Source organism: Sceloporus occidentalis, unplaced genomic scaffold (genome assembly GCF_023333645.1).
Source record: "Sceloporus occidentalis isolate IW3139 unplaced genomic scaffold, rSceOcc1.0.p SCAF_3, whole genome shotgun sequence".
Lineage (NCBI taxonomy): Eukaryota > Metazoa > Chordata > Lepidosauria > Squamata > Phrynosomatidae > Sceloporus > Sceloporus occidentalis.
The window spans coordinates 45,984,826-45,996,915 of record NW_028316983.1 but is presented as its reverse complement, the minus strand read 5'-3'; the positions used below and the strand labels follow the sequence as shown (position 1 = coordinate 45,996,915).

The 12,090-nt window shown below is 43.1% G+C and overlaps 1 protein-coding gene across 1 annotated transcript; it reads right to left on the bottom strand.

The window, feature by feature from the left end:
- Positions 1 to 417: 417 nt before the first annotated feature.
- PHLDA3 (pleckstrin homology like domain family A member 3) lies at positions 418 to 6,880 on the bottom strand. Its single transcript, XM_089518277.1, is given in 5 exon segments — positions 418 to 2,145; positions 3,308 to 3,376; positions 6,421 to 6,687; positions 6,690 to 6,736; positions 6,738 to 6,880. Coding segments are annotated over 5 exon segments (675 nt in total). The 3' UTR covers positions 418 to 1,996.
- Positions 6,881 to 12,090: the final 5,210 nt, after the last annotated feature.

Below are 12,090 nucleotides of genomic sequence, written 5' to 3'. Positions count from 1 at the left end.
ATTGACTCATACTGCAATATGAAACTACAAGGAAAAGAAGAACTGTTTACATAAGGTTCCTTCACTAATACTACTTCTTTTCCTCTTGCCCAACCTCATAGATTACTTGAATGAGATGTGATGCAAACAGGATTAAGAAGTAGAAAGTGCATTATACCATACTATAGTTCCTCCTTACCTAGAATATCTGGGTGTGGGTGATTTTGGCTAATACTTATCCAAATATGTAGAGTATCCTTATACTTTGTCTATTGGTTGAGCCTTCCAACAGTGAGAGTTTTGACAAAAATGTCCTTTGTGAGTTCATATGCCTAGATTTATTATGGTTTTTTTAAAAGAAATGTCCCCATGTTATAAATAAACATCAGATGCAACCATGTAGGTTACAGGGTCGAATGTAATGAAACTAAAATAATGAACAGAGCTAGGAAATAATGAAAAAGGCAGTTTTATAAAGACAAACATGTACATTAATTTCATGAAATGTTAATAACAGAGAATTATTGTAGTAGGTTTTCTGCATCAGCAGGAGGTTGGACCAAATGCCTTTAGAGACCCTCTCCAGTTCTACAATGCAAAAGCCCTACTTGTAGGTTTGGCAAAGGGTTAGCTGTTCTAGTTCTGCCCTTATATGCTCACCCCCACTCACATTGGCACTGCCAGATTGCCAGTATTTTTGTATTCAGTGGGAAAGGATTGTACATTAATTCCTTTGAATTAAAATAGAACCCTGTATGTGATCAGGAACTCTATTAAAACAGAGTTCTTGACTATGCAGAAGCTTCTATTCTAGTCCACCCATTGAAGTGTTGCAGAAGTACCCTTTGGAGTCATCTAGCCAGTCTGGAAAGGTCCAAAACAAGGAGAATGGGATACTGGGTTTAAGGATGACACATGCAGCCCCATGATCCCTACACACGTATCTCTGTAGTGACCCATAACTCAGAGAGCCTTTCCCTTGAAAATTACATGAATAACCTATCTTTTTACTGGAAAGTCTGAGAGTAATATTCCCAGTCCCAGTCTTGATGGATGAAGATGCTTCAGCAAGTCACTGGAGATACCCATCTTCCTATGCCTGCCTCCTTTCCATGCCCCAAAGTATGTTACTGGGCCTTGGAGTAATCAAACAGAGAAGAAGTGGCAGTGGTATTCATTGTGTCAAGGTGAGGGGGCACTGCTGCACCTTGGCCTACCTGGCAGGCATTCAAAACTATTTTAAAAATTCTAACAACATCACTGCCTGTGATAACAGTATCTAATTCAATGCATCAACACCTGTGCACTTTTGCACAACATAAGGCACTAGAGTGACTCAGCTTGTCAGAGCAAGAGGCTGACTCAGCCAGCATTCTCCCTGTTCTTTAGATATAAAAAGAAGGCCTCAAGGAACAATTATTATAGAAGGGGCTCATTTTAAGAAGTCTCAGAAATCCAGCATCTCACATGAGCTCCTTGTGAAGGTGCTTAAATTTGTATCCAGTCTAATTAATCCTGCAGGCATCTTCCTAATAACACATGGCTTCTCAGGCAAGGAAACAGGAAGGAAAATGGAATGGTTTTCAGTTGCCCCTTCCAAGATCACCACTTGGTTCACTATGGAGGAATGTCTTCTTGCAACTGCTGTGAGATGGCATCTGGCATGTTAAGCTCATACAGTTCTCTTCAATCATCTAACTTCAGTTGCTTCCAACATTGCCCATCCAGCATCAGGCTGGTGGGAAACCAAACAATGGAATGATCCTCTTTATCATATTGCTGCATCTGTATCTTGAATCTATCCCACTAAGTTCACCATAGAAAAGGCAGTTGAGGGCAGACAGTCAATCTATCTGCCCACAACACTTTGACAGGAGACTTTGTCTGAGCCATGCCAAGAAATCAAAAGTGGCAGTCCATTCTTTCTATAACTTGCTATCCAGGTTTTGCTGGATGCTTCTGGCATTGTTTTCTCTTGTATCGCCAATGCCACAGAAGAGAACTAACAGGTCTTCATTCACTTGCAGGTGGAAATTGCCTTCTGTCCATTGGCAGGTGAGTTCACAACCATCAACTCCTCTACTCTCTCTATGTTCCGCTTAGGATCTGGCTCTTTTGATCCATTCATGAGAATCTGGCTGTTTGGAGCTGCTGCGTGTTGCAGTGCTGGGAAAGGGAGGAAAAATCATTAGACCAGAGACAAAATGAAACAGTGACTAGACAACTACAAGTGCCAGAGACAGAAATGTGAAGGAGTTCCTATTAAAGAACAAGTGCCCAATTTTCTCAGGTTTGTTGCAATTTTGTAAAGCACTTAACATACCAAGAAATGTAACTGTAGCAAACTAGTAACAACAATAACAAATATAAGCCTTGCAGTGCGATTCATCTGGGCATTTCCTGTCTCTTCTTCAGTGTTCTGCAATGTTAATGGGAACACAGTGGGATTTCATCTGAAACTATAAAGCACCCTAGTGTGCATCTCCACTGTAGAAATAATGCAGTAGCTCCATTCTATTGAATCATGGGACCTGCAGTTTTACAGGGTTACTGCCCAAAAGTGCTGGTGCCTCACAACAAAAGAAAACAAATCTCAAGTGTCTGAAGGATTGAGCTTCAGCACTTAAAGTGATGTCAAAGTGCATTATTTCTACAGCGGAGAAAAGAAACTATACTTAATTGATTATGGGTGACTTGTATGAACCTGGGCTGGGGGGATCTTTCAAGAGGGACCTGCCTATTCATCATGACTCACAACAGAGGTTTGATACATATTAGTCAAATCTTCTCACCTCATCCTAACAGATGGTGGTATTTGTGTCAAGAGAACTACTCTATCACCTCTGTTCAGTGCTACCTCTTCATATAAGAAAGGTTGGAAGAGTTGCTATATGAAAGTACCTCTGCAAAATGCTACCCAAGAGCAAACAGATGAGGTGATTAGTGGCTAACGCCATGTGGGTGGATTGAGTGGGTTTCTATTCCTATTCCACTTTAACTGCTCTGGCTGCCTCTTGTTACATTCTGGGATTTGAAGTTTAGGGAGGGGCATTTAGAATTCTCAGCTAGAGAGCTCTTAGGCCTTGCTGAATTACAAACCTCAGAATACAATAGGAGGCAACCAGAGCAGTAAAAGTAGAACAGCAGCACTATAAGAGTGCAGTGCAGTAATGTAGTTAGAGCCACCTTGACCTGCACAGCTCTACTGGAATACTCAATTATTATTTTTTGCTCCAAAACCATCCTTCTATCAGTCTTGCTGGATGCTATCCCCGACTCACTGGTCTGGACATGAACTGAACAATAGCCTCACATTCATTGCACTTACTGACTGATGAGGATTTGCAGCATGGCAAGTCAGAGCAGGATAAGAGAAACAAAAACAGGGCAAGAACACCTGCAAGAGAGGGAAGAATGAGGGGGAAATCACACCGCCTCTGATGGCAAAGTCCAGTAACTAGGTTTTCCTTTGAGAGATGGACAACACTGGAGGCATTTACAAGCAGCAGAAATTCCTGATGTTTAAATACCAAAAGGCACCATCCCATAGAAAAAGAACATGTTTTTAAGAACAAATGGGAGAGCAGGTGAGGAGTACAGTCTCCTCTCCCTGACATTCAGCTTGCTTCCCCACAACTCTACTATCAAGAGCCATGTTTACCATTGAGCAAACTGTTCCAACAGCTTCAGGTAATAGAGGTGGGGAGTCAGCATTCCTGCCTCCCATGCCCTTCCAAATTCCCCTTTCCTCTCTTGGAGGACAGGGCTGTACCTGCCTGTCCTGCACCCCCTAAACTATCATGTTGCCCTCAGGTGTGGTGGCAGACTCTGCTCCCATCATCAGAGTTCAAGTAAGATCCATCTGCTAATTCAGTTAGCCTTCCTACATGAAATGGAGAAATTCCCTCTTGTTTTCAGAATGAATATTCCTGAACAGGCAGAATGTATGAAATCTTAGGGCTGAAATAGTGCAAGATGTAGGGTGAAGGCCATAGCTTAGCAATGTTGCTTTGTGGACCACATTTCCAAATATCCCTCAGCTAGAATAGTCACCATGTTGGTTGGGGGGATGGCCTATCTCATTGCCAGGATTCAAGTAAGATCCATCTGCCAGTTTAGTCTCCCATGCTTCTATGGAATGGAGAGGAAGTGCCCTCTGGTTCATTCCTCAGGCAGCAAAAGGTTTTGGAGTCAGTCTCTGCCCTCTGTCCAAATGCTTTGCTCCAAGTGCAATTCTCAAATATTGGAACTCAGCTGAGGAAAACCTTGGAGAGAGGCAGAGGCTAAGCTCCTCTTTGAGCTTTTCCTTTGATTGCACCAACTCAATGTTTACACACACACAAAAATTTGTCATCAAATCTAGTTTGGCGATCAATGATCTCTAGGTTAGCAAATTATATTTTAATAGAAATAGGTAAATTTACTGTTCAGCAGGGGGAAACTGTGTTTTAGAAAAACATTCAACAGTTAATGGCCACGGTTGACTCATTGGCTATGTCAATCTGAAGTGAATGTTATCAAAGCAAAAAAAGATGTAGTTACTACTCCTTTACCAATCTCTTGTCAGACATTTTTAATCCACTATTTAAAGATTGCAGCAGCCCTAAAGGAGTAAGATAACTTTGAGTCATGAGTGAAACTTCCTTTGCAATGAGTGTGCAGCATCACTGAAACTAGTTAAACGCTATAAAAATGTGAAAATAATGTTCTACACTTTCTTTTTTTGTGCTATTACTTATGGCTTCCTTAAAACATTCTGAATTCTTGACCCCAAAACCATAAAAAAGAACAGTGAAGAAGCCACAAAGTATTTGACCATTTTGCATTCCTTCACTGAGGCTGATAAAACTACATACAGTTCTACAAATATAAGAATGCTTCGTCTGTTTGCTAAACACTGGGATTTGCCACCATGTCCTTACCTAAGAAACATCTATGAAATTCATGGGGTCACCATAAGTAGACAGGCAACATTAAGGCGCCACATACAAATATATCTTGCTAGGTGAAGCAGGAAGCAGGAGGAAGGAACTCCACTCACATGCAAAGTGGAAAACCACTCTTTTGCTATGGTTCAGTCAGTTCAACGTTACTTTTTTGTACTATAACTCCCAGAAGTCTCTCAGGCACTGGCCATACTGGCTAGGCGATTCTGGATGTTAGAATCTGAAAAGTAACATTTCCAAGCGAGTACAGTATTCTTCATATTCCAACACTGAATGAACATATTCACACACTTTTAGATATATCCATGTTACTCTGTGAAATCAGTATGTTGCACATTTGAGACTAACTGGAAGAAAGAATTTGGCAGCATGAGCTGTTGTAGACTTTAGTCTACTTCCTCAGACGCATTTACTTCCTCCACCAAATGCATCTTTGAAAGTAGACTTTAGTCTACGAAAGCTCATGCTGCCAATCTCTTTCTTTCAGTTCATCTCAAATGTGCTACAAAATCTCTTCACACTCAGGAAGCCTCAATCTGTGGAGCAACTGTGGGATGTCAGGGTTTGTCCACATTCGCCATGACTTTCCACTAGACTACCTTGCCTTGCATATATCTCTGATTTCAGGGTACCATTAGAAAACAGCTAAGCATCCCAAGTTCTGGTTTTCTGAAGGGAAGGGGGGTTTCATTTGGATCTTTGCCCTGACATGCCCACCCTCCCCCTGTGGTGACTGGTGGAAAGTGTTTTGTGTGGCCACAGACCTTTGCTAGGGCCTAAACTCAGGAACTCCAAGGCCTTGCATTCAATTCAGATAGATTAGCTGTCCTCAGATTGCTCTAGTCTCATGTCTTCACTGTTTGACATCCAGGATGGTTGATAGCTTTGAAAACTGGCTTTAGTCTGCTTTTAAATGAGAGTGGTTTGAGTCTTGGATTAGGACTCTGGAGACCAGGGTTCAAATCTCAGCTCGGCCATGGAAACCCACTGAATGGCCACAGGCAAGTCACACTCTCTCAGCCTCAGGGGATTGTAATGGCAAGCCAGCTCTGATTAAATTTGTCAAGAAAACCCCATGACAGGGCTGCCTTAGGGTCTCCATAAGTCACAGAGGACTTGAAGGCAAACAACAACAGACTTATTGACTGAAGATAGAGTGAGAAGACAGCCTTATGCTGGGGCAAAACCTTGGTCTGTCTGGCCCAGCTGGGTCCTCTCTCCTCCAGCAACAGCCACACTGTCTCAGGATGTAGCTTTTCTCAGGTCCCTTCCCTGTGATGGGTTCAGTCTGAGATGCCCAGACCTGGATCCTCAGTCCCTGTGTCCTGCCAAAGACAAATTTGGGTGACCAGATGTTCTAACCACAAAGGAGGACAAGGCACTGGAAAATGTAGGACATGGCCCACTAACAGCTCAAAAAAGCCAGGGAGAGACTTATCTTTCTCCAGCTTATTCTTTTCTGTTCGGTGCTCTGTGGTCCAGACATAACGCTAACCTAGTCTTGGAGGGAGGGAGGGAGGGCCGCCGCTGCCCCCGGGGGTTCCTCCGGAGGAGAGTCGGGCGCGGAGCCTCTGGAGCGCCTGCTGGTTCTGGAAGCGGGCCAGGGCCAGGGCGATCTCGGCGTTCCAGGGGGGCTGCTCCTCTCGGGGGCATCGGAAGTCGATCTCCTGGCCCTCGCGGGTGACCAGGGTGAAGTAGACGTGGCGCCGCCTGCCCTCCACGCACTCCACGCCCCGCAGGCGCCCGAAGGACAGCTCCTGGCAGCCCCCGAGGCTCCAGCAGCAGCAGCAGCAGCAGCAGCAGGAGTCCCCCCGGCGGCGCCCGGGAGCCAAGAGGCGCAGCCCCCGCTCGCTCAGCAGGCACCGCTTGCGCTTCCAGCGCTGCAGCAGGCCCCCGCTCCGCTTCTCCAGCAGACCCTCCCGCAGCACCCGCTCCCCAGGACCCCCGCACGCCATGCTCCCCGACGCCCGGCTGCCTCTGGCCCGGCACGCCCGCCTCGCCTGGCCTCGCCCCGGCGGCCATGCCCGCCTCCCAGGAGAGGATGGCAGAGCTCCAGCCACTGCCCCGACACGTCAGTCCGTGCTCCTCCTGGGCCATCCTCGAAGGGCCTTCCTCCCGGTTGCAAGCCTCTAGCCACCCTGGGCCCGCCTTGACCAGATGTCAGAACCACAAAAGGGGGCAAGGCACCACCAAATGGAGGACCTTTCGGGACAAATGGAGGACATGGCCAAAGAACAGCTCTAAACACTTCATAGAAATATACATTCATGCTCAAAATGGCCACCACTACCCCCCCCCCCCCAAAAATTAGTTATTTCGAATGCCACCAGGAGCTCCTCAGTCTCCACTTATTTTGAGGACCTAAACTCGGCTGGGTTTGCAGCCCTCCAAATGTCGGACTGTAGTTCCCAGCATTCCCCACCATTGGCTGCGTTAACTAGATCTGCTGGAGTTGGAGCCCAAGGACACTCGGAGAGATGCATCATTTCTATCCTGGTCTCACTGTACATTGCAGAGGGGTCCAATATGGCTGATGTTATGGCTAGCAGCTGCAGAAGATTGTTGCTGTGATCAAAGAAAAGCAGGCTGAGGAAGAGGTGCATAGTCCTTTCCCCAGAGGCAGCACACAGGCCAAGCAGGAGGGCACTCCGCTCACTCTTGCTACCGGAGCATTTGTCTAGATCTAGAAGCCTGTTTTTCCTCTTACAATCAGTTTTCATCCTCCTGTTTTCCATCCTGGAGAGGACCTGCATCTTTTCCCTCTTAAGAGAAAACTGCTTTATTTGGGGGGGAGGGGAGTCTGGAAAGAAAAATGACATTCCTCTTCTCTCCTCCCTTCCCAGTATTTCTTTTGCTTGCAGTTTGCAGCCACTTTTTCCCATTGTGGTTTTGGTGGAAGAGTTTGTATGTATACCCCTCACCTGACACACACATTCACACACTTGCAATTTAGGATGATAGGCTTGAGGCGATATTATGTTAGTACTTAATTCTGCCTCTGCAAAGCACATGACTTTTAGTAATGGGAATGAAACAAAGATGTGTGTCTTCTGATAGCTTATTAGTAAACTCTTAGTAAACTGAAGTCAAAGGCTTTCATGGCTGGCATCCATAGTTTTTTGCAGGTTTGTGGGTTTGGGTGCATCCTGACATGGTAGTTGTTGGCATGGTCCAGAACTTCACTGTTTTCAAACAGTATTTTATGCCCAGGATGGTTTGTGGCATGTTCTGCTACTGCTGATTTTTCTGGCTGGCCCAGTCTGCAGTGTCTCTCATGTTCTTTGATTCTTGTTTGCACACTGTGTTTGGTGGTCCCTATGTAGACTATGTAGACCCAGAGAAGACAAGCAGCCACCCAAAGGGAAGGTATTTTTTACCATACATCAAAGGAGTCACAGACAGAATAGGCAAAGTGGCGAGGAAGCACAACCTTCAAATGGTTTACAAACCAACGAAGAAAATCCAGCAAATGCTTCGCTCAGCCAAGGACCAGAGAGACCCTCTCACAGCCGCAGGAGTTTACCGCATACCATGCAGCTGTGGACAAGTCTACATAGGGACCACCAAAAGCAGTGTGCAAACAAGAATCAAGGAACACGAGAGACACTGCAGACTGGGACAGCCAGAAAAATCATCAGCAGCAGAACATGCCACAAACCATCCTGGGCGTAAAATACTGTTTGAAAACACCGAAGTTCTGGACCATGCCAACCACTACCACGTCAGGATGCACACGGAAGCCATTGAAATCCACAAACACCTGGACAATTTCAACAGGAAAGAAGAAACCCTTAAAGTAAACAAGGTTAGTCTACCAGTCCTGAAAAACAACAAGATGAAGACTCAACAAATGCAAATGAGAAATCTCCCAGGGTCAGGGGTTTCCCAGCAGACAATGAGCACTAATCAAGCAAACACTCATCCTCCTTTGCATCCTCCACCCTGAGGTCTGCCATTAGCAACAGAACAATACACATGCAAATCATTCCTGCCTTCCCAGGTCACACAGTGTGTGTGTGTGTGTGTGTGTGTGTGTGTGTGTATATACACACATATACATACACACACACACACACACACACACACACACACACACTCAACTCCTTTCCAGGCAAGCATTCTCTGAAGATGCCAGCCACAGATGCTGGCAAAACATCAGGAAGAAACTTCTCGAACATGGCCACATAGGCTGAAAAACCCACAAAAAACTCTTAGTAAACTGTTGCTTCTAAATACAGATAGAGATGTGGCGTGCAAAATACCTTTGGAGCATTCTGCAGTATATACTTTTCTAAGAGAGAGGTGGAAACCAGGATACAAATTTAGGAAGCATGGGTTAATACTTTCTCAGAAATTCATGAATATTGGATAGAGTAAGGAAGAGGAACACTTAAGCCCAAGGATGGTCATTTTGGATGCAACACTGAATTGGCCCATATTAATGAAGATAATTGCTCTTCCCCAAATCAGACGGTCTATCTAATCCCTCCAGGTGCCAGGAGCTTAAAATGAAATGGCTCCTACCTCCTGGGTACTACCATAAAATCTGCCTTACAGAATGCCAGCCTAGGTGAACCAACCCAGACTTCCAATGCAATAAAACACTCTATCTACTCTTCAACTGGAAAGCTGGCCATTCCAGATTACCCAGTGAGAAAATTTATGTTCAGACTTAAATATCATGTGATTTAAATCTCATGTATTAAAAAAATATAATTTGCCCCCCTCCCCCCATTGTTTAAAATAGTAAATACATATTTTCTCTGGGGCAAAGTTGTCAAAGAAAGAAAACGACAGCAGTCCAACATTTAAATAGAATCATAGAATTATAGAGTTGGAAGAGACCACAAGGGTCATCCAGTCCAACTCCCTGCCATGCAGGAACTCTCAATCAAAGCATCCCCGGCAGATGGCCATCCATCCTCTGTTTAAAGACCTCTTAGGAAAGAGACTCCAGTACACTCCGAGGGAGTTTGCTGAGCCATTGCTGAACACCCTTTGGGTTCGACCAGTCAACCAGTTACAAATCCAAATGTAACAGTTGCCTTGTCTAGCCCACATTTTGCAAGCTTGTTTACAAGAATGTCATGGGAAACCTTGGTTTAAAATTATAGATTGTGACAAATAAGAATATTAAAAGGAAATAGAAAACGGGTAAACATATATGGGGGGGTATCAGAACCCCTCTGCATTCAATCCATAGCATTGCCAGTGGCAGCTAATGCCCTTCATACCTGTGCAGTCAATATATGAAGGATTTTTCTTTGAAGTTTAAAGTGGCTCTTGAGGTGTCAAACTGTATCCCTGTAATAGATTCAGCACCTTAGACAGTTCCTTTAACATTTGGAGAAAAACTGGAGCAGATTCACTCTCCCACTGAAAAAGAAGACACCAACTGTCAGTAAGCTATGCTGTTCCTGAATTACATCTCCATATATGTGTATTTTATATAAACAGCATATTGAAATTCCTCTGATTGCTGAATTGCTTGACTTACCAGTTTTGTTTGCAGTTCAATTGGTAAAGCTTTGTCAGGCGCACAGGTCTAGGAAGAAAGCTGGCTTAAGTGAGAGGTATTCCTTGTGCATAGAAATGTATCTTTCTAGTAATGTTCCTTTTTAGAAAATCTTTTTCTATGTCATGAAATGAGGAAAGTGTTTGGAAAACTGCTTAAGCATGGAGAAAACCCAAACCTCTATGATGGGGAGGACAGGTACAGATATGCCAAATTATGGGGATGAAGCAAGGAATAATTGAGGGCATTAACATTGTAGTAAAGACATCAAGTGCTGAGGTAATGGAATTCCAGTATTACTCTGCAGTTTTGACAATGAAATCTTAAATGCATGGCACTCAGTGGGGCTTCATACTGTGAATTAATTTCGGGGCGGTGTAGAGGGAAAACAAATTGTGCTAAGCGAACCAGGGATTTTAAATAATGATTTATAAACTATTTTCAGGTATCTGAGATATGTGGCTCTCCAGATGTTAGTGGATTGCAACTCCCATCAGTCATAGCTAACATAGCCAATGGTGAGGAACTAGCTTGGTTTTTTAAAAAAATATTTCTATTTTTACACGTAACCAAACATCCCCACAACAGTCACAATCAATATCATCAATGGACATTAACTAAAAACTAAAAACCATACATACATACTAAATTCTTCTTCTTATCACATGCATTACACTATCTTCATAACACTACACCATAAATGTAGTATCAGATCTTTAACACTCGATCTACATTCCTTTTGTTTTCTTCATCTCTTTATAACCTTACACTTTATCATCATTTAATCCAAAAAACAATAATTATTATTTTTATCATGCTACATTTGTCAGGAAACCTATTGCAATTCCCCATTTTCCTTTTAAGACATCTATTGCCAATTCCCATTCTTTATAAAAAAATTTGAATAAATTAGTTTTCTTTAACTGTGTTAACTTGTTTCTATTGCTTCATATAATTTAAAAATTTCTCTTTTCTTGGGATATCCTTTTGCTTTGATTTTGGAGCAAAGGCAATTCTAGCTATATAATAAAACAGTACTTTGCTAAACTTCCCCTCTAATTTTTCTTCATAAATGCCCAATAGATAACATTCTGGCATTTTTGTATCTTAATACCCAAAATATTATTTATTACATCATTTATTCTCTTCAAGTATTTATTTAGGAAGTGACATGTCCAGCAACAGTTGCAAAAGGTTCCTAGAACTTCTCTATGCTTCCAACACTTATTGTCTATACGTGTGCGTGTGTGCGTGTGTGCGTGTGTGTGTGTGTATTAAAAATATCTGGAATTAGGTACTACATTTTATAGTAGTTTTCTCTTAGATGTTGAGAAACTGTATATTTGATTCCTTTGGTCCATGTTCTTTCCCCTTGCAGTAGCTGTATTGGATGTCCTATATTCTTGGCCCAGTTAATAATCATGGAGTCTTTAATCACCTCTTCTTCTATCTCTGTTTTCAGAAAGATTTTATTTTAAAATTATATATTAAAAAAAATTGATTCCTTATACAGTATCTTTTTGAATTTTGTTCTTATCCTTGAAGCCCTTAATTTTTTCATCCATTTTAAATCTTTCATAGATTTGCCTATACAGGTACCATTGCCTCTTTATCCCTTCTCTGTCTAGTTCTTCTTGGGGATTAATTATA